The sequence below is a fragment of the Panicum virgatum genome, chromosome 3K, assembly GCF_016808335.1.
Source record: "Panicum virgatum strain AP13 chromosome 3K, P.virgatum_v5, whole genome shotgun sequence".
Classification (NCBI taxonomy): domain Eukaryota; kingdom Viridiplantae; phylum Streptophyta; class Magnoliopsida; order Poales; family Poaceae; genus Panicum; species Panicum virgatum.
The window spans coordinates 57,961,214-57,982,583 of NC_053138.1; the positions used below are offsets into that span (position 1 = coordinate 57,961,214).

Below are 21,370 nucleotides of genomic sequence, written 5' to 3' on the forward strand. Positions count from 1 at the left end.
ATGTTTTGTTATGGTATACTCTTTCCGTCCAAAAAAAATCATTCTAGGATTTAAAATTTAACCAAAAAACAAGTTATTTTACCTTATTTAGAAAATGAATGTGCATGTAAAAATTAATTAGTGCCAAATATGAATAATAAGTAGGGTAAATATGATCATTTTACTTTCTTGTTAATTTGTTCTAGAATTTTTAGGGCAACTTGTTTTTGGGACAGAGGGAGATTCCGAGTGTTCGAAGCAAATTAACATTGTATAGTTACTGTAACATATTAGCTACTATTTCTAAATGTTGTGAAAAAGTTTCACACAGTTTTGTAGATATACACATTCCAATCTTAAGCCCATTCAGAAATGTAATGCATGCATAACATGACTTCGTGTATGGTAGGATCACATAAACATTTCTTTTGTACGACAAAGAGTTAGTCTAATATTGTGAAAATGGTATGGTGGGTGGATCTTTTTTTTTTGTCCCTAAACTCCTCTTTTTTTATGCATGTAAGCAAATATTTGTGTACCTGTAATTGTGCGTGTAACCTTTGCAATTTGCAAAAACAAAGGAAGGGTCTCAGTCTCTCTGATTTGCACAGGCTTGAGCAATGCTTGGTAGGAATGTCTGATGGAAAGAGAGTTACATCTGATGCTGATGGATCCATGGCATTTTGCGCAGGGGAAAGCATCTCTTGGAAACGCCAACCAGACAACAAATGGGGCTTTTTTCTGTGTGATTTTCACTTTCTTGGACCCTTTTCCTTCCTGGAATTCTCCCCCTCCTCACAAAACAAGATTGGGTAAGGTTTTCATTTGGCCCACACATGTACTGGTGTACATCACACAGCCGGCAAACACAAGCAGGTTGAGAGATAATGTCAAGCGAAGGACAGTTTGGGACAAACCTAGAGAAAAAGACCACACGGAACTCATTACACTGGCAGCTGAACAAAAAGTAGATCCTGAATCCATATGAGCAAGATTTTCTGAATTTTCCTCCTTGTTTTTAATGAACAGTAAGAATTATTCTTTTACCAAAAAATATTTACGACAATAAAAATTGTTCTTGTTTTTTTTTTTTTGAAAGATCAAAAATTGTTCTTGGTTTTGTGAGGCCAAAAGCCTGAACAACGAAGCCCAGCCTATGGCCGAATGTCATGGACTATTTTGCCTCTTGGCCATAAGCTGAAATGGGCAAATCACCGCACCTCACGTATATACCAAACTTATTTCCCGCTGGGTATTCAGGTACAACAAAATAACATAGACAAAAAAATGCTCATTTATTGGTGCACTCCTAAGAAAAAAAAGTTATATATGTACAACTACTAAATTGTTCCAAGAGACCCCATGAACTGAATTCCCTGTCTGAAAACTACTGGGACTTCAGGAAGCCAGTGTAGTCCGGGGGCAGTTGTCGATAGAGCAAGCGAGGATGTCCCGGTAGTCCCGCGAGATCGTGAAATGGTCGTACACGTTGCCGTCGCGGCTCTTCTTGTACTCGAACAGCAGGGATGAATGGTTGAAGGCCGTGAGCTTGACGAACCCATGGTCGAAGTCGGTGAAGTGGCTCCATTGGATCTTTGAGGTGGTGAACTCCGAGAGGCTGGCTCCTGCGCCGCCAACAACAACGTGCGTCGTCGCCTGGAATGGGCCGCTGTAGTGGTTCGATGCATTGACAATGCATTGGCTCTACAAAATTCAGAGGTCACAAAAATTCAGTTTTGTTTCACTGTAGAATTGCGGGCAATACAAACTTGTCAGATGCGATACAATGTAAAAGAAATAAAGAACCTACAAACTATCGTTTGATAATGTGATCTGATGCAGAAGTAAATGGTAGCTGAATAACTGAAGGCGCACCTGATAGACTGGGCATGTCCTCTCATAGCTGTGGACGTGGCCGTAGAAGGCAAGATCGACCTTGTACTTCTGCCAGAGTTCCTGCAGAGCTTCCCTCCCCATCGGTTCCTCGAACGTGCCCTCGGATTCATAGTATGCGCAAGAGGAGTACCCGAGAACACGGTGTGCAAGGAAGATAAGCCATGGCTGCTTCTGCCTGTCGACAGACGACAGGCATTGCTCGATGAACTTGTACTGCTCGGTCCCCGGCCTCCAGTCCTCTTCCGTGTGAGCAATGCAGAACCTGAACATGCCGTAGTCTGTGGCGTACCTGAAGAAGGATAACAGTTCTGTTAGTAAAACTAGGAAATGGCATCTGAAGAAACTGCTAGTGCTATGGTTTACTGAGCTACACTTTTTTTCTTTTTGGAAAAGCAGTTACTGAGCTACACTAAATTTTTACCAGAATTTTGCACGGTTCTCAGCAGGAGTGTAGAACATGGTTTGAGCAGGAACACCGCATTCTCCACCGGAATCAAGGTTCCCATAAAAAGATCCAGTCCCAGGCCAATCCCTTTCATGATTACCACTGCAGAAACGCCCATTCATTTGACCATGAATACAAGGGAAGGTAGAACATATGAAGTACAAGTACTGAAATGAGGCACTCAAACTGACCTGCCAATCATGTATGGCACCGTCGAAGCAATCGGCTCGACCTGTGCAGTGAACTGATCCCACTGTGACAAATATCCATTAGCGTAGCAAATGTCCCCAATGTGGACCACCATGTCAATGTTTTCCAGGTCTCTGATGATCTGGTAAGTAGTGTTCAGTGATCCTGGTTGGAAGTTGTTGAACTCGTTCGAACCATCTGCTTCCGCCTGAAGAAATTTGTCAGAAGAAGATTCAGTACACTTGCAAATGAAAATACCAAATTGTTATCTGTGTGAAGTAGGATAGAAATGGAAGGAAAAAAAATACCTTTCCCATGTCCCCAAATATGACAACTCGTTGCAACGAATCTTGTCCAGGGTAAGGCGATGCCTTGAAGCTGTATGACTTGCTCCAGATACGAGTACCGTTCATTAGCCTATGGCCAAGCCTGTAAGTATACCTGAAATTTTGCAAATCAACATGTTGCTTAGTAGCTGGATCAGCCACAGTTCTACAATAGGTTAACCATAATTGGAATGTACAAACATATATTTGGAAGACAGAACACATACAGGGAATCTGGCCAGAGATCCTTCAGGTAGCTAGTATGAATGTAGCCAGGATGCCGCCAACCAACAGTCCGTGCCGGTGCGCCTGCATGTGCAGGTGAGAATGAGTTGACAGGCATATTGGCATTGTAAACTCTGGGCTGTCACAAGCTTCTTTGTTCATCTATCTAGGGAGATAAGAAAAATAATGACTTACCACACATGCTATTTTTGTCAAATGTTAATGTGCCAGCTGGAGCAAGAAATCGGCGTCCTCCTTTCTCACCCCATTCAACAAAAGGAACTGCTTCTGTAATGTCATAGCCACTTGTCCAGGTGACTGTCATCTGCAATAATAACAATATAATATTTGATATTTCCATCACATTCTTAGGTTTGTAACTGCAGTTAATTTCCAGAGTGAATGTTATCTGTGTTCATTCAGAGCTGAGTTGAGAACCAAATATTACAGTAATTAACTGTACAACCAAACACCCAAACATTGCACACTGTTTTCTAGGATCCATACAACAGAAACGATTATCGCAGTCGTGGATGACAGGAAAGCTTACTTCATTCCAAGACTTCCCTTGCGCCAAACGCGGGTACACTGGTGCCTTTGGATTCATAAATGCCACTTTGTTGGAGACAGCAATCAGCTTAGGCTGTTACAGGAGTGTATTTTCTTTTTCAGATGGAGAACATGAAGGAATGCACCTTCAGTATCATACTGGAGTTGCTGTTTCATAGGATGCAGTGCTTTCCACTTACCGCCAAGAGACCTCCTGAAAAAAGCGCGAACGAGAAATCTTCCCTCTGGTTTATCAGCTGAAGTTTCAAAGATCCCTTTCCAGTCTTATTGTAGTCATCATTTTTGAAATTTGCAAATTGGTACTGAAATGAAGATATGGGGATGAAATCACTCAGGGTTCGATACTATGGGCCTTCAGGAAGTGAGAATAAACTGAACAGGTTGCATGCCAACCTTAATAGGTGCAGTGCAAAGCACTGGGGGATACTGCCTCTGATTCTCAGGCTCACAGATTGCAGCACTGACAATGCCCAAACAAGAAACATCAATTTTGTTTTTTTAGCAAGAGAAACATCGGATTGAATCTTGGCCTTTGCATGCAACATTATAAGCACATTTATCCCCATTAGTTTGAGTTTGCTCTGATCCAATTGATTTGCTTACATCTAGACACCAACACCGTTACCTGAAATCCGCAGGAGAGAACACACCGATCCAATCGTCACCGGATGGGCTCGGATGGAAGAACTGCACATCCACCCACTCAGTGTTCTCACCCTGCATCATCACAATCCACAAAAGTTACCCAGACTGTCAAACAGCATCAGTCAGTCAGGGGGGCATCGAGGCTCACCTTCAGACCAAGAACCAAAGGGGACGCCTTGACGTGCGCCGCGTCGTCGATGGCGTGGACCGTCCTCTCGACGGCGATCCTCGACAGCGGCTGCTCCCCGCCGGCGCCTCTGCCAGGGTTCGCCGCGGCGCAGACGGCCAGCCATGTGGCGGCCGCCCACAGCAGCAGCCTCATGCTCCTCCTCCTCCTCCTCCTTTCTCACAAACTCTGAATCTCTGATGGATTCCTAGCTGCAACTGAAACCCCAGCTCCAAGAACCCCTCCAAGAAAAGGAAAAAAAAAGGCAGCGACTGAATGAAGCCGACGACGATGACGAATTGTGCAGGATTGGCCCAAAAAAGTTGCCTCATATATACCCAATCATTGAGGAGGGCATGAGAACTTGAGAAGAATATTCCCGGTAGCAAAGTGGCGTGTGGAACGGAACGCCGCGAATGCAGAGCGGGAGGTTGGGCCGCCGCCGTTGACTCTGTCAGTCAGTGTCAGTGTGCTGCAGTGTAGACTCTGCAATTTTGTTCAGGGCAAAAACAAATCACAGCACGATAATTTCTGTGCCGTACGTGCAAGTGTGCCGTATGCGTACAAACGAAGTTACACATTGGTGATTGGTGATTGGTGAAGGCCATGGACCCGGATCCAGATCCTCTGCAGTAGAGGATTCTACCTCCGAGGGACGTACCACTACGCATCGCCGTTGCTTCGGCATCCAACGAGCAGGAAGCTTACGCCTAGTCAATCATTGTCCGCATAACCCTGCACGCGAGTCGCGAGTTTAGCAGGCTCCCCCTACGGAGGTTCGTCGTCGACCTCGTCAGCAACAAGGTCGCTGGCAGGCTGCTCCCGCTGCCGTGGAGGGCCGGAGATGACGGCCGCATGCTGGCCGGCTGCGGTGAGGCGACCCTGGCTCGCGGCTGGCGAGCATGCCACAGCAGATGGAAAAGGGGAAGAAGGAGCGTCGCAGTACATGCTGCGCGCCGAGAGGGGCACGCCGGCCGCGCCACCTCTACCGGCTTTGCACCGGGAGGGGCACGCCCAGGCAGCGCCTCCTCTGCCCGGCCGCTCCCCTCGCGGAGGCTGTGCTGCGGTGTGTAACACCCCAGGTGTTAATCACTTATAATCAAGATTAATCACGGGCTTAACTAGTTAATTAGAAATCTAATCCTTCGGGTACAAATCGAGTCACCAAAATCGACTCAAGTTCAGTCCAATTTTCTGGAGCCTGGGAAAACCCGGATATTCCGGAATTACCCGGATACTCTGGCCATTGGCCCGGATACTCCGGGCGTCGAGTTTCTATTTCCCTAATTTGGTCATCTGGGTCCCACAAATATAATAAAAACACACTCTCTCTCTCCCTCACAGCTCACTCTCCCTCACGTTCACTCTCTCCCTTTCACTCCCTTATGAACTCTCCCTCTCCCTCACAAGCTCTCCCCCCTCCATGAGGCCTTAGGGTGCAAATCCCCCATCTAAACGTGATTTCAAAGCCAAGGAAGATTCAAATCGGGTGGGGAACCTTCCTCCCCACGAGTTCCTCCCAAGGGTGCCTTGGATTTCAAGTTCCTCATTCAAGAAAAAGCTCATCCTAGGTATTCAACTTGTGCCGCCCCGATCTATGTTTCTAGGAGGTTCTAAGTGGTTTCCTTTGGTCAATCAACTCTATATGCATCCCTCAACTAGGATCTAAAAGGGTTTTGATTTTGGTGGGTTGGTTTTGTCAAAATCAAGATTTCAGTTTTTGGGGCGAAAATGCTGTCAAGCCCGGAGACTCCGGGTATAAGCCCGGAAACTCCGGGTTTTGAAAACTCCGGGCGAAACTCCGGGTATAACCCCGGAAACTCCGGATTTGGGAATCCGGATATTCCGGATTTAAATCCGGATATTCCGGTTTTGCAGAGTTATGAACGTCGGGTTGTGTGGTTAGTAGTATTTGTAATCGGTTTGGGTTTATTTCAAAGTTTCAATTATATTGCATACATTCTCATATCATATGCATACGTATAGACGCCGCGGCTGAAGGAGTCATATACGAGGTGGTTGCGGAGCCACAGGAGCCGTAGGGGCAAGCCCCGCAGCAGGAGGATCGTGGGGAGCAAGTCCAAGGCCCATCTCACCCTAGCACTGAGCCGTAGACTCAAGGCAAGCCCCGGTGCATGTCCTATTATTTTAAATTATGACTCACTATGTATATGTTTTATCTAGTACTTGTGCATTACGTATTAGGGATTGATTGGAACCCTAGCTGCATAATCCCTAGGTTTCCTTGAGTTTACTAGTAAGTCTAGGTCGATAGCGGTGCTAGACTAAATAAGTCCGGTAGAAGTCGGGTGGCTTCGTGTCACTCGCGAGATATAGGAAAGATTTAGAAGCCGAGTAATTGCCGGTTACTCGCGAGATACATTATTATCTTTGTACTTTAGTATTTGACTTGGAATGGAATGGATATGGAAATGTGAGACCGGGCGGGGATGATGATGTTAGATGGCAGCAGGACAAGGTTCCTGGGTGTCTTAGCCCCGTCCGTGTCGATTAAGGACCGGTCGTTGTGGCAGTGCTGATCGGGGATTGAATTGTACTTACCGCATGCCGGGAGTAGGAGGTAGTCGAAACCGGTAAGCCTAGTACTGCCTCGCTTCGAAAGTACAGAACTGCATCACCACCCCGTAGGGCGAGTCGAGTAGTCGCGGAGAAACGAGATGCATATGTTTACTTTTGGTGGTCTCACGTTGAGCTCGGCTGACTATATGAAGGTGGGGTGGTTCTGTAGTTCGAGGCGGGGAGGGGAATGGTTGGCGTGTATAGTCCGACGGGGCAAATACGTGCCGTGTTGGTTAGGTCCACCTTACAAGGTTAAATCGGATCGATTCGCCCTGTCTCGCGGATATGAGGGCCTTGATCTCTTTGTCACACCGTATCAAATGAGATAGAATATTAGAAACATAAAAATGGATACTATTCTGAAATCTTAATTTTGTATGCCCCAACTTGGGTGTTTAGATAGGCAAACATTAGTAAGAGTCTATCTATCTAAAATATAGGGCTAAAACATGGGAAGTAAGGATACACCTCTAGTTGCTTTTTCTGCAAAACAAACCACCAGCCAAATGTCGTGCATGTCTAGGTACGTGGGCTAAGTTATACCCACTAGTCGGGTAAGTCTTGCTGAGTATTAGTTGCTCAGGGTTTGTTGTTTACCCTATTTCAGGTTTAGGAGCTAACTAGGTGTCATATCGGTGGGCTCGATGTGGCGCCTCGTCTTCACGTATCGGCAGTCCTCGATTTATTTAGTTTATTTTAGTTATTCTCTAGTAAAAATGCTCTGTAAGTTAGATTCTATTCCGCTGCTATCTTTTCTATTGTAAATTTTAGATTTAAAGCTGTTTTGTAAGAAGCCTTGATATTATTTACTATTGTTGTAAGTTTTTATCGTGCTGGTACCTTTTGTGCTCGCCTTCGTGCGAGACTTCTGGTGTGTTTCGGTCGGCCTGTGGGTTGGAAACAGTCTGTCAAGTTACACTTAATTAAGCTATTGCGTCAGGTGATGGCGGTTACGCTTAATTAAGCGTTTTAACTCTGCGGGTCTGTCACAGCTGGTATCAGAGCTGAAATGCACCAGGGGGTACCGGCAATATTATTTTTGGTGTTTTCAAGACTAAAAATGAATTTCAGAAATCTACATTTCTTGCGCTTAAGGGATTAGGAGAGATTAGATCGTAAGCCCTATATAGTGTAGGTTATGTCAGGTGGTTGTAAATATAGTATCAACTAACTCCCAGGCGTTAAGTAGGTGTGAATATATATATTGTGATTCTTCTGCAGGTACACTAACCCCATTTACGTAGGAAAAAGGCGTTAAGTAGGTGTGAATATATATATTTTGTGGTTCTTCTGCAGGTACACTAACCCCATTTACGTAGGAAAGATTAATAGTAAACGGCTAGTATATAGGGAGAGTACGTATTGTGCCACCGAAGGGTATCCGTATATTGCCATAGTTGGATTAGCAAAAATATTTTTCTTTTGTGAGGACGTGCAGGTCATGCATGTATCATGTCATACATTTGTTTTGCTTTGTGTGTCATGTCCATGTAAATTTCCTCACATATTACTGCATCGCTTTTCATCAAATTCTCAACACTAGGAGAAGCCGGTTCATAGTCTATGCCAGTCAAGTTTAGAAATGAAATTTGGTTTATGGTTAATATGGTTGAACTCTGTTTTTGTACAGTTAAGAAAACTTAAAAGCTTTTCTACATTTGCTTGGAATCGCAGTTTGGGAAAGTTGGCTCAAATTTGTGTATTACTTATGGTATTCTAATTTATGCAAATTTTCATCTTGAAGGTAGTTGACTCAGGAAAAGTGAATCTAGTTCTTGATAAAATATATATAAGTATATAGAACCATCTCCATCTATTTACGGTCGATATTTTAAAATTGTTAACAGTATATGACTTGACCTATGTCTCTTATAAAACCATCGAGAAATTTGGAATTTGAACATAGGTATTACTCAAGTAAAACAAAATTAAACAAAATAAACCGTTGAGTTTGACTGGACTTTGAATACCAAAGTTTGAGCCGTTTAGATACACACCCTAAATATGAGAGGTTTTGTGATCACCATTTAGGATGTGCGAATTATTAAATCTTGTTGTCTTGAGAATCAAAATAAGGATGCTAGTCTTAAATAAAACTGTTGGTCGTTTTTCTCGATATACCTTTCTCCACCATAATTAGCTAACCATGTCCTATCTGTCGTTCCATGACCATTCTATTTTTATCCAAATATTGATGTTTTCCACTATTATTGGTCAATGTTAAATTGAGATCGTACATCCTTGTCCCTAGGTCGTTCGTTCAAATGCTCAAAGATCACTCGTCCCGGTTATTCTTGATAACTAAAACCACCCTGTTGTTCTTCTAGTATGAGTATTCGTTATTTCTAATTGCCTTGATTCCTGTACCTAAAATGGTTCCGCTTGCATTCTTGCTCAAATAAATATAAATAAATTAGAAACTTGATCACATTCAGTATAGTCATCTAGCACTAGTAGGGTTCCATATTTGTTGCAGGCAACCACCTTATTGCATCACATCATGTTGCATTGTTGGGTTATGCAAGGTTAGGGAAACTTTGGTGGTAGTTTAACGGACCATACGGATTCATGCCTTTGAACGTATTTTCTGGCTGCTTGCCTCTTTAATCTCTTTGTATTCAATCGTGTTATGTGGTTCTTATATAGTGGAGATTTGTCCCACGAACCATAGCGCCGCGACGGGACCTAGGGCCTCGCGTGTGCGGCCGCCACGCGATTGTGCTCCTGGGAGCGCGCCGGTGCTTAAGTGCGTGTGGATGAAACTACACCATCATTCCTTTTTGTGCAATGTTTGGAATTTATTTCTTCTGCGTTTGTTCTTTAAGGGGGTAGGCTCTCGGAGAGTATGCTAACGGGTTGTTTGATGTTTGAATTTCTGGGGATCGTAATCTATTAATCTGCATAGCAACATGTGCATTTTTGCATCATGTAATTTTTGCATCATGTAACTTAATTAATAAATAAAGTTGAGCAAGAATGTTCTTGAATACAAACTTGCCTTGATGCCCTTTCTTCAGGGATTTCAGGAGCTCCTTGAAACTCATGATGTATAAGTAAGGATTTCTGTTCCAACCCAAGTTGGAAATTCCTCGAGTCCTTCTTTTTCCCACTGTTTTCTTGACCTCAATTGGAATATCTAGCATGGAGTTTAAGCAAGTATGTAAGATTTCATGGCCATGTACGGTTCTTAGAAGTCCATTTTCGGCCTTTCCTTTCCCTTTAAATCTCGGGACGAGATTTCTTTAAGGGGGTAGGATTGTAACACCCCAGGTGTTAATCACCTATAATCAAGATTAATCACGGGCTTAACTAGTTAATTAGAGACCTAATCCTTCGGGTACAAATCGAGTCACCAAAATCGACTCAAGTTCAGTCCAATTTTCTGGAGCCTGGGAAAACCCGGATACTCCGGGTTTGCACCCGGATATTCCGGAATTACCCGGATACTCCGGCCATTGGCCCGGATACTCCGGGCGTCGAGTTTCTATTTCCCTAATTTGGTCATCTGGGTCCCACAAATATAATAAACACACACACACTCTCTCTCTCTCTCTCTCTCCCTCACAGCTCAGTCTCCCTCACGTTCACTCTCTCCCTTTCACTCCCTCATGAACTCTCCCTCTCCCTCACAAGCTCTCCCCCCTCCATGAGGCCCTAGGGTGCAAATCCCCCATCTAAACGTGATTTCAAAGCCAAGGAAGATTCAAATCGGGTGGGGAACCTTCCTCCCCACGAGTTCCTCCCAAGGGTGCCTTGGATTTCAAGTTCCTCATTCAAGAAAAAGCTCATCCTAGGTATTCAACTTGTGCCGCCCCGATCTATGTTTCTAGGAGGTTCTAAGTGGTTTCCTTTGGTCAATCAACTCTATATGCATCCCTCAACTAGGATCTAAAAGGGTTTTGATTTTGGTGGGTTGGTTTTGTCAAAATCAAGATTTCAGTTTTTGGGGCGAAAATGCTGTCAAGCCCGGAGACTCCGGGTATAAGCCCGGAAACTCCGGGTTTTGAAAACTCCGGGCGAAACTCCGGGTATAACCCCGGAAACTCCGGATTTGGGAATCCGGATATTCCGGATTTAAATCCGGATATTCCGGTTTTGCAGAGTTATGAACGTCGGGTTGTGTGGTTAGTAGTATTTGTAATCGGTTTGGGTTTATTTCAAAGTTTCAATTATATTGCATACATTCTCATATCATATGCATACGTATAGACGCCGCGGCTGAAGGAGTCATATACGAGGTGGTTGCGGAGCCACAGGAGCCGCAGGGGCAAGCCCCGCAGCAGGAGGATCGTGGGGAGCAAGTCCAAGGCCCATCTCACCCTAGCACTGAGCCGTAGACTCAAGGCAAGCCCCGGTGCATGTCCTATTATTTTAAATTATGACTCACTATGTATATGTTTTATCTAGTACTTGTGCATTACGTATTAGGGATTGATTGGAACCCTAGCTGCATAATCCCTAGGTTTTCTTGAGTTTACTAGTAAGTCTAGGTCGATAGCGGTGCTAGACTAAATAAGTCCGGTAGAAGTCGGGTGGCTTCGTGTCACTCGCGAGATATATGAAAGCTTTAGAAGCCGAGTAATTGCCGGTTACTCGCGAGATACATTATTATCTTTGTACTTCAGTATTTGACTTGGAATGGAATGGATATGGAAATGTGAGACCGGGCAGGGATGATGATGTTAGATGGCAGCAGGACAGGGTTCCTGGGTGTCTTAGCCCCGTCCGTGTAGATTAAGGACCGGTCGTTGTGGCAGTGCTGATCGGGGATTGAATTGTACTAACCGCATGCCGGGAGTAGGAGGTAGTCGAAACCGGTAAGCCTAGTACTGCCTCGCTTCGAAAGTACAGAACTGCATCACCACCCCGTAGGGCGAGTCGAGTAGTCGCAGAGAAACGGGATGCATATGTTTACTTTTGGTGGTCTCACGTTGAGCTCGGCTGACTATATGAAGGTGGGGTGGTTCTGTAGTTCGAGGCGGGGAGGGGAATGGTTGGCGTGTATAGTCCGACGGGGCAAATACGTGCCGTGTTGGTTAGGTCCACCTTGCAAGGTTAAATCGGATCGATTCGCCGTGTCTCGCGGATATGAGGGCCTTGATCTCTTTGTCACACCGTAGCAAATGAGATAGAATATTAGAAACATAAAAATGGATACTATTCTGAAATCTTAATTTTGTATGCCCCAACTTGGGTGTTTAGATAGGCAAACATTAGTAATAGTCTATCTATCTAAAATATAGGGCTAAAACATGGGAAGTAAGGATACACCTCTAGTTGCTTTTTCTGCAAAACAAACCACCAGCCAAATGTCGTGCATGTCTAGGTACGTGGGCTAAGTTATACCCACTGGTCGTGTAAGTCTTGCTGAGTATTAGTTGCTCAGGGTTTGTTGTTTACCCTATTTCAGGTTTAGGAGCTAACTAGGTGTCATATCGGTGGGCTCGATGTGGCGCCTCGTCTTCACGTATCGGCAGTCCTCGATTTATTTAGTTTATTTTAGTTATTCTCTAGTAAAAATGCTCGGTAAGTTAGATTCTATTCCGCTGCTATCTTTTCTATTGTAAATTTTAGATTTAAAGCTGTTTTGTAAGAAGCCTTGATATTATTTACTATTATTGTAAGTTTTTATCGTGCTGGTACCTTCTGTGCTCGCCTTCGTGCGAGACTTCTGGTGTGTTTCGGTCGGCCTGTGGGTTGGAAACAGCCTGTCAAGTTACACTTAATTAAGCTAATGCACCAGGTGATGGCGGTTAAGCTTAATTAAGCGTTTTAACTCGGCGGGTCTGTCACACGGTGCCCCCTACGTTGGGCTGGTTGCCTCCACTGGCCGCGGCGGGCGCTCCCGGCGAGCAGGCCGCGCCGCATCCGCGGGCCGCTTCCTGCGCACAAGCCGCACAGCCTCCGCCGGCCGCCGCGGACCGCTCTTGTGACGGAACGCTAAATTAAAACTCCAAATTAAGTGTAATGGTCGTCATTTGAACACATCGGGCGCATTAGTTTAATGGTTTAATTTGGCGATCCTTTCTCAATCCACGGCCCAATCAAAACAACACCGGTAGTCCCACGCGAAGGCGGACACAGATGGTACAAGCACAACAAAATACTTGAAAATACAACACGTGACATAATAGGATAAGACACACTTTTACAAACCAACTTCGAATACAATAATTTTACAATCCGGGTTTAAATACCTACTTGATGTACAAGTCTTCCAACTATTAAAACTAGAATTTGTGCCAAGAAAAAGACTATACTACACTGCCCCTAGAGGTCCAGCCTGACACCACCGGTCAGACCGGTGCATCCCACCGGTCAGACCGGTATGCATGGGTTCCCCACGTAGACACCGGTCAGACCGGTCACTCCGACCGGTCAGACCGGTCCCAGCAAAACAGAGGGGCTGCACACTCAGCCCCCAAGGATGCAACCCGCCAAAACTCTAGTCTAGGGGTCTCGCTCCACCACTTCCCAACCCTCTGCATCTCTGCGGATAAATTTAACGCAGATGGGGGCACATTGCCAGATGCGCTGGCAGGGACGACGAGGACGGCGGTGCTTGCGGCGGATCCTGGTGACGACCGGCGAGGGGAGTCCCTTTGCTGCTGGTTGACGGCGGCGGCGCAGATCGGAGGGATCCACGACGCATCCTAGGAGGGCGCAGCCCACGGCGGAGATCAATCTCCCCGGGGGCGGCGCGACGGCAGCGGAAGCGGTGGCGACTAGGTCAGGATCTAAAGCCTAGGCGTCTGATACCATGTAGGAAAGGTAGGATGCGTATAATGTGGTCGATTGTATTGCAATGAGCCCCTTGGGCAGTATATATAGGAGTACAAGGCTTGGAGGGCAAGGCACCTCCCCTAGAGATAAGGAAGGCTATCACGGGATTACATCAATCCTAAACTACCATATCTGGAGTTGCCTAATATACTCTAACACGTTGGATGGGCGATCGACGTCCCAAAGCTTCGGACGTCCCTGGTAGGTAGAATCCTCCTACTGCAGAGGATCTGGTTCCCATGGACCCATGGTCGATTGGATCGAGAGTGGATCTGTACGGCGAGGTGGGACTGTCATGTGACTTTGTTCAGTTCAGTGTTCTGATTCCAAGGTTCTAGATCAGATTGAGTATCAGTAGTGTAATTTTTGGACACAACAAAATTACATCGAGTTCATTGGTGTATACAAATAGTACAAATCATGTTTCTTTCGTGGATGGGAGCTTTACTGCCAAAAGGTCAAAATAGTACAAAGAAAACCAAACTTGCCTTCTGGATTCCAGAGGTTGCTCAAACAGCTACGGTAGTCCGGGGGCAGTTGTCGATGGAGCAGGCCAGGATGTCTCGGTAGTCGCGCGAGATTGTGAAATGGTCATACACATTGCCATCGCGGCTCTTCTTGTACTCAAACAAGAGGAACGAATTGTTGAGAGCTGTGAGCTTGACGAAGCCGAAGTCGAGGTCCCTGAAGAAGCTCCAGTATGGCACGGTGGCTCTGAACGGGGAGAGGCTTGCACCACCCCCACCGACGACGACATGGGTTGTCGCGTTGAAACGCCCGATGTAATTGTTTGATCCATCTTGGACACATCGATTCTGCAAATAGAGAAGGTGCCTTGCCAATTATTTCGTGGCCTATTTTGTTTCTTGTTTGCAAAAATCAAGCACTAGTTCAGAGATAGAAAGATGTATGAAGATGCATAGGCAGTCAAACAACAATCACTCTGTGCATTGCGTTGGCAAAAACAAGTCAAAGTTTGAACTTACTTCATTCCAAGATTTCCCTTGCGCCAGCCGAGGATAGACGGGCGCCTTTGGATTTTCAAACGTCACTTTGTTTGAGACAGAAATCAGCTTCGGCTATTACAGTGCAAAATAAATCATCGTCAAATACCATTCAAACTATTCGGTGTCAGTACACTACACAAAAAAAATTTGAGAAGACATGCTTTAGTCTTACAGCCGAGAGGCCTCCACTGAAGAGCGCAAATGCGAAGTCCGCTCTCTGGTTGATCAGCTGCAGCTTCAAGGACCCCTTCCCACTCTTGTTGTAGGCATGATTCGTGAAGTTTGCATACTGGAACTGCAGGTCCGTACCTCACCAAAATTCAGTCTCTGAATCCATGTCAGTAACGCACAAAGATGGAAGAGCAGTACTGGTGAGTGGTGACCTTTATCGGTGCCGTGCAAAGAAATGGCGGCAGGTCCTCCCAATTCTCAGGCTGGCAGATTTCAGAGCTGAACACGTGAAGAGATGAACATCATCGTCTGAAGAAGAGCCAGAAGAAAAGGGGGACGCAGGCAGCGCATGTCAATGTCATAGTTGCAGCTCACCTGAAGCCCGAAGGAGAGAAGACGCCGATCCAGTCGTCGTTGGAGGGGTTCGGATGGGAGAACTCGACGACCATCCAATCACTGCTCTGACCCTGCAACACAAGCATCACAAAAAATGTGAGCGAATGGGTGCGTCATCACTGAAGAAAAAGCTGAGCAAGCATGAGCGAGAGACCTCTAGGCCAAGGACTGCGGGGCGAGCCTTGACGCTGGCCGAACCAGCCACGGCGGCCGTCGCCCTCCGGATGGCGATCCTCGACAGCGGCTGCTCGCCGGCGTGCAGCACGCCGGCGCGGGCTAGAGCGTGTGCCAGAACCGCCGCCCATAGCGCCACCAGGAGCCCCATTGCTCTTCCTGGAGCACAGCAGCACAGGTTGAATAGGATTTCTGAAGGGGGATTGAAAGAAAGAACTGGACTTGCTTGAGTATCTCCAGGGATAGATGGAAATAAGGGATGAGGAAGCATTGACTGACTGATCACTTCGAGAAACAGCTTTGGTGCAGGGGGAGTAAAGAATTGGTGATCAGCGAAGAGTGGGGCATCGGAAGCCGCCAACACAGGCCGGCACTTCAGCCACTAGGCCAAGGCCAACAAGTGGGCATAGTTGGGATTACGAAGCTTCCCCAGTGACTTGATGAATCTGTTGGCTGCAAAATGAAACCAAGAAATTTTAGAACATTGTTTTGGGAACAAAGGACTTGAGCTAACAGGGGAGAACATGAGGGGGGAAAAAAATGAAGATGAAAAAAAAAATAAACGCCCACCGTGGGGCTCGAACCCACGACCACAAGGTTAAGAGCCTTGCGCTCTACCGACTGAGCTAGACGGGCTTTTTGATTGCCTGTACTTGTTTACTATCTTCAATGTTCTTGTAACACAAGGCCATCACCTGACATCACTATAAACTGTCAATAATCGAAGCCATTATATCCACTTTATTGATACGAGTATAAGACAGACAAGAGAGAACACCTCTGCAAAATTTGTGCCCAAAAAAAAATTGGAATCCAGATAAACAAAAAGGTTGAAAATTTGTAGTTTTAAGTTTCAACAACCAAGAAATGATATCACGTTTTCTAGCCTCACCAAGGGCAACAGAGTACACACAATGCTCTGGCAGGGCCCTAACCAACTATGCTCAACCCAATAGGGCGTACAAAATTTTACACAAAATTATACACAGCCACAATCCAAATCAGGTGTAAAATACCACGACTGTATGTACAAACGTCCAGGCATAGTTCCCTACTAGACCGGAAGGAAGCCTCTGGCACTGGCAGCGGAAAACAAGAGAATAAGCTATAGGGTGAGCACTACACAACTACAAGCGCAAGCGTTAGAACTGTCCTACAAAAGCCTAGAAGCTATCTCCTGAAGCAGAGTCCTCTTCTGCATGGCCGAAATGATGCCACTGTTCTCGGCATTTTCCAGGATGTCGGCCATGACAGAAGCGGCGTGACCGAGAGGTTCTTCGGAAACTCTCTTCAGCATGAAGGCCTGCAAGTGAGAGACCCTTGCTGTAAGTCAGGGAGGAAGCGGATGCGGTAGAACTGATAAACTAAAGGAGAGTGAGAGGAACCTGGTTATGATGAGAAACTTCAATGGTGCACGGCTCCTGAGACCACGGCTCTCCATCCACTTGGATTGGCATTGTCGTACTGATCTCAATCTTTATATGATGACCTTGAGCTAATCTTTTCGCACGAGAAAGCCCTACCTAGAACAAGATTGTTTATTGAAAGTCCACAGTTCATGTCAAACAAGAAACACCGTGAAGTCTACAATCAAGAGTATTCATCCCCCGTACCTGCAGCCTTCCCAGATGCAGCATTCCTGTGAAGCTTACTACTTCCAGCTTCTTGTCATGCATGGATTGAGGGAGGTAAGTGTCAGAGACATCATCCTCGTTCTTCCATAGGTCAACCCCTCCCATGTAGCTTCGGATATTGGCAACAAGGATACCTTCAGAGTCCTGCAATTAAGGTATAAAAATAATAAGGTTACACAAGCTAATCAAATATGCTTCTCTAATACTTCCAAAGGTGCTTACTAAAATTTCTTCAAGAAGTGGACCATGAAGCTGTAGTAACAATCTTAACTAAACAATCCATCACTAATGTGCATAATGGGGTTAGCATTCTATTTTGCAGATATGCAAGCCGTGCTTACTTTGAGGAGAAAAAGGAGCAGAGAAGATGTGGTGCACTTACCTGAGGAATATCAATTTTGGATCCGTCTATCACAAGTTTGACATCCCAAGGAAAATAATCAAACGTGTTGTCCATGATGTTCTTTGCTCCCTCTCTTGCATAAAGCACCTTGTTCATAAACTACAAAAATATCTGCATCCTATCAGTGCTCAAGAAATTTTAACTATATACAAAGGATGATGCATACAGAACAGAGTGAAACATTGCTAAGCATGAAATGCATGGAAACATGATCATCGTCAGAAGTTTGAGTTTAACGCAAGCATAAGTCTGAAAAAGGTGAGGGAAGAAATAAGCAATTAAGATAATTTGTTGAATGAAGATGCATCAGTTTGTTTCATTCAACAATTTCTCACTACAGCTAGAATACATTTTCATACCTATATGAGCATTAGTTTACAAATTCAATGGTCTACAAATCATCCAGGAAATGCTTGCAACATGACCTGATGTTGAATGTCCAGCTCCCCAAATATCGTCAACATGTTGAAAGGAGATCTATTTCCCTCCAGGCTCCAATGAACCAACTTTAAAAACACATACATATGCACTTGATCCATAATATTTATTATGCTTACAGATATACATCATACAATATTGTACAGAACTTTGACATCCTGAAATTTGTATGTATTGCATTGTGCTACTCTGAACATTGTCCCGATTTTTAAAAGCATAATTTCAGTCCAAGAGAAGCTGAAAACATACTGTTTTACTCATTCCAAATGTTTAAGCAATTTCAGCAATCTTGGAACATATATTAACACTGGCACAAATCATGTCATCACGGGAAAGTAAAGCACACAGGTCCACCACCAAATTGCAACAACAACAGAGTCAGGGAGAGCAATGCACATAACAGGGGGGGGTCAGGGAGCAAGCTAGTAGGTATTACCTGGCTATAAAACCGCTCAGGATTTTCTTCCCTCAAGTTATGGATATCTAAGGCAACCTTTGCATCGCAACCAACCCCTGAAAAAGCATCAGTATTACAGTTATCTGACCATGCAAAAACCTCCAGAATCCAAGATAAGAAGTAACATACCAAAGTAGTTGTTCATAAATTTTGGTGGTGCCATAAGTTTCCCTTGTTTGTCCTTAATTGTGATCTTCCATCTGTCTAGAACAGTGACTGCTGCGTGCTCAACATCTTGCAAAACTGAGAAGAGACCTCCCCGCTTCTCAATAACACCAAGGCCACCACCCCAACACAGAACCCTCGCAAGATCATTACCAGTACCAGCTGGAAGGATGGCCACAGGAGGTGGAGCTTCGAACTTCTGTTTCTCAATGGCATCTAAAACCCAACCAACAGTGCCATCTCCACCACATACAAGAACTCTGAAGTGGGTTACCTTCCGAAACAAAGCTAAACCAACCTCTGGACCTTGCTGCTTGCTCAACTCAAAAACCTAATGAAATTGAGTTAGTACCATAATGGAAAGTGGACTCGTGTTGTATCAATAAATGACATAACATGAAGAGATTAAAAAGGGAAGGTGTAGCATTAACTGAATTGCGAATTGCAGTTTGCACCAAACTTTATCAAATCCAAAAAGTTACAGAGTACGAAGTTTTAAACAAACAAAGTATAAAAGGAATTATTAAAGTTATGCAAACAAGCTTTCCACTTCCAGCTCTAAAGATACATGCAAATTCACACAAGATCATACTGCATTTGTGCTCCCAAAAAAAATTGGATGGGTGTGCTAGATGTATCCGAAATCAGAGCTTAAAGCAATTAAACCAACCTGCACAGGGTTAAGAAGGATCTGCAGACGCTGTCTCAATGAATCACCGCTCTGGGCACCACTTCTCTTGTTAACAAAAACAAGGAGGGGCCTGGAATCAGAAGGCACGTTGACAATTTCATACTTCTGATTGTTCTGCGCATGAGAATTCTCACGTTGCCCATTTGACCTACCAGTTGCAGCTGTGTTATCTGATACAAGTTGTTTATCTTTCTCTGATTCTGAGCTTTGGTGTACCTCTTCAAGTTTGCCGTTGGTCTGATCATCCCTCCTCTTTGCTCCGCTATTTGCTTCTTGCGAGTCTCCTTCAACATCAGATGGTAGCTCAATAGCCCCAGAGCTATCTGAGTCAGCAGATGTAGTACCATTTTTGAACCTTTTTCTACGAATCATAATCGTCTCTCGGACAGTGGAAGCCAATTCGTTAGCCCCACTTGTGATAGAACTCAAAATCCCCACACCTGTCCAATGAAGCTCCTTCACACAAAGAGGTGACAATATCAGCCGCTTCAATGGCCCCAAGTCACAGATATCACCAGTTTCCTTGGCTAAGCTGCTGTGGCAATCAACATGCACGAGCCGTTGACACCACATACAGTACCAAATCGGAGACCCTGCAAGGAAAGCTCCATTGCAAGATTCGTCACAGTAGCAACAGAAAGAGTCTTCCTCGGAGTGATCCGCCGTGTCAATCCACTGCACAGCCCACTGGTGGAGGACATGGTTCAAACCAGCCATGGAAACGCACTTGCAATCCTTGTGCGCATTCCCCGAGCAGCTCGGGTGCGCGGCGGCGCCGCAGATATCGCACTGGTGGATGGTCGCCCTAGAGTACTGAGGCGGCGAAACGGACTTGAGGCACACGCAGCATTTCAGGCCCTTGCTCCGGGGGATAACCTCTTTCCTCCAGACGTGGGACGCGGCGGGGACCCTGTCCTTCCATTTTTTGTACCGCTTCGCCCTGACCCTGATCGCCTTCACCAGGCTCAGGCTGATGTTCTTGTTCAGCTGATTCACCACGTAGTAGATGGTCACCGCGCCCACGCACGCAAACACGGCGGTGGCGATTATCACGGACCAGTACTCGGACACGGCACTCCAGCTAGGATCCAGCATCTTGAGTGTCCCTGCACCAGACACCAGGCAATGAGACAAATTAACCCAGGCAAATCCGTTGGGTCCTGGTGGAGACTGACTGTCCTACAATGCTAAACATTTATTTGATGCCTGTTAGCTTGAAATTTCAAGGGGTTGGGAGTTGTAAACCTGCAAGCACCCATTCGGTGGCAATAAACCAGAACCGAAATCGTACCCCCCCCCCCCCCCCCCCCCAAATACCACCAACTTATCGAATTAGTGCAGGCGCAAATTGATCAAACGAAGTGCCTCAACCAAACACGCCCTCGAATCAACCCGCAAGTTCTACACCCGATACTCCACCTCGGAACCCTAATCCCTATCCCCCCTCGTAGCACCCGCAATGAGAAGCCACAGCGCGCAACGAAACCTTCCAATTTCTTCAGGGAACCGAGCGGGACAGAGATCTTACTGAGATCAGCGCAGGCGGCTCGGGAATCGGCGATCGGAGCCCACCGGGGCTCGCCCTCACATTTTGATCCTCGAAGGCGCTCGCTCGCTCGCCGGCGCTGCGCTGCGCTGCTGCCCTTTCCCCTCCTCGATTCGCTGCTGCGAGGAAGGCAAAAGGCCCCAGAATTGATGGGGGATTTGCGAGTTAATTACGGCGGGTTTGCGGGGGCCCGTGTCTCGGGCCACGTCACGGGGACTGATCACGGCCGTCCGGGGAGGATCCGACGGGGGAGGGTGCGCTTGGGGCGGGGTGGAATTAAACTGCGGGCTGGATTCGGGATGTCTGCGAGGCCCACGTGCAGTGGGACCGGGTGAGACGCTTCTCGACGCTGCTGGCAGGCCGACATTCGGTGCTCGGGCCTCGGCCAATCGCGCAATTCGCAAATGGGTTCCGACCATGTGGGTTTTTTAATAGAAATCTGGAAATTCAATCGAAGCTAAAATGGAACAGAAATTTGATGTAT

General features: G+C 45.9%; 2 protein-coding genes and 1 non-coding gene across 5 annotated transcripts; all 3 read right to left on the bottom strand.

Moving 5' to 3' along the window:
- Positions 1 to 1,174: 1,174 nt before the first annotated feature.
- LOC120699879 (probable inactive purple acid phosphatase 1) lies at positions 1,175 to 15,759 on the bottom strand. 2 transcript variants are annotated; one of them, XM_039983976.1, is made up of 12 exons: positions 15,533 to 15,759; positions 15,358 to 15,449; positions 15,195 to 15,261; positions 14,984 to 15,106; positions 14,791 to 14,883; positions 3,256 to 3,385; positions 3,063 to 3,144; positions 2,818 to 2,950; positions 2,512 to 2,717; positions 2,297 to 2,422; positions 1,855 to 2,164; positions 1,175 to 1,683 (listed from the first exon to the last, which is right to left on the bottom strand). In XM_039983976.1, exons 1-12 carry the CDS (start codon positions 15,701 to 15,703, stop codon positions 1,378 to 1,380), a joined length of 1,839 nt encoding a protein of 612 aa, XP_039839910.1. In that variant the 5' UTR covers positions 15,704 to 15,759; the 3' UTR covers positions 1,175 to 1,377. The 2 variants fall into 2 exon arrangements, with proteins under 2 accessions (XP_039839910.1, XP_039839911.1); XM_039983977.1 differs by lacking the exons at positions 14,791 to 14,883; positions 14,984 to 15,106; positions 15,195 to 15,261; positions 15,358 to 15,449; positions 15,533 to 15,759 and adding exons at positions 3,611 to 3,703; positions 3,810 to 3,932; positions 4,024 to 4,090; positions 4,256 to 4,347; positions 4,424 to 4,880 and having other exon boundaries at positions 1,201 to 1,683.
- A 356-nt stretch (positions 15,760 to 16,115) lies between these two features.
- Positions 16,116 to 16,188, bottom strand: TRNAK-CUU. The gene has a single exon. It is a non-coding gene; the product is annotated as a tRNA-Lys (tRNA).
- Positions 16,189 to 16,370: 182 nt separating this feature from the next.
- Positions 16,371 to 21,045, bottom strand: LOC120699880 (diacylglycerol kinase 1-like). Of its 2 annotated transcripts, none has more exons than XR_005685690.1 (8): positions 20,869 to 21,045; positions 19,320 to 20,446; positions 18,614 to 18,980; positions 18,464 to 18,540; positions 17,569 to 17,688; positions 17,166 to 17,330; positions 16,938 to 17,071; positions 16,371 to 16,855 (listed from the first exon to the last, which is right to left on the bottom strand). XR_005685690.1 is itself a non-coding variant. In XM_039983978.1 (8 exons), the coding sequence occupies exons 2-8, from the start codon at positions 20,433 to 20,435 to the stop codon at positions 16,706 to 16,708; spliced, it is 2,133 nt and encodes a 710-aa protein (XP_039839912.1). In that variant the 5' UTR covers positions 20,436 to 20,446; positions 20,869 to 21,045; the 3' UTR covers positions 16,371 to 16,705. The 2 variants fall into 2 exon arrangements, 1 of the variants encoding a protein (XP_039839912.1); XM_039983978.1 differs by having other exon boundaries at positions 16,938 to 17,075.
- Between the last annotated feature and the right edge of the window lie 325 nt (positions 21,046 to 21,370).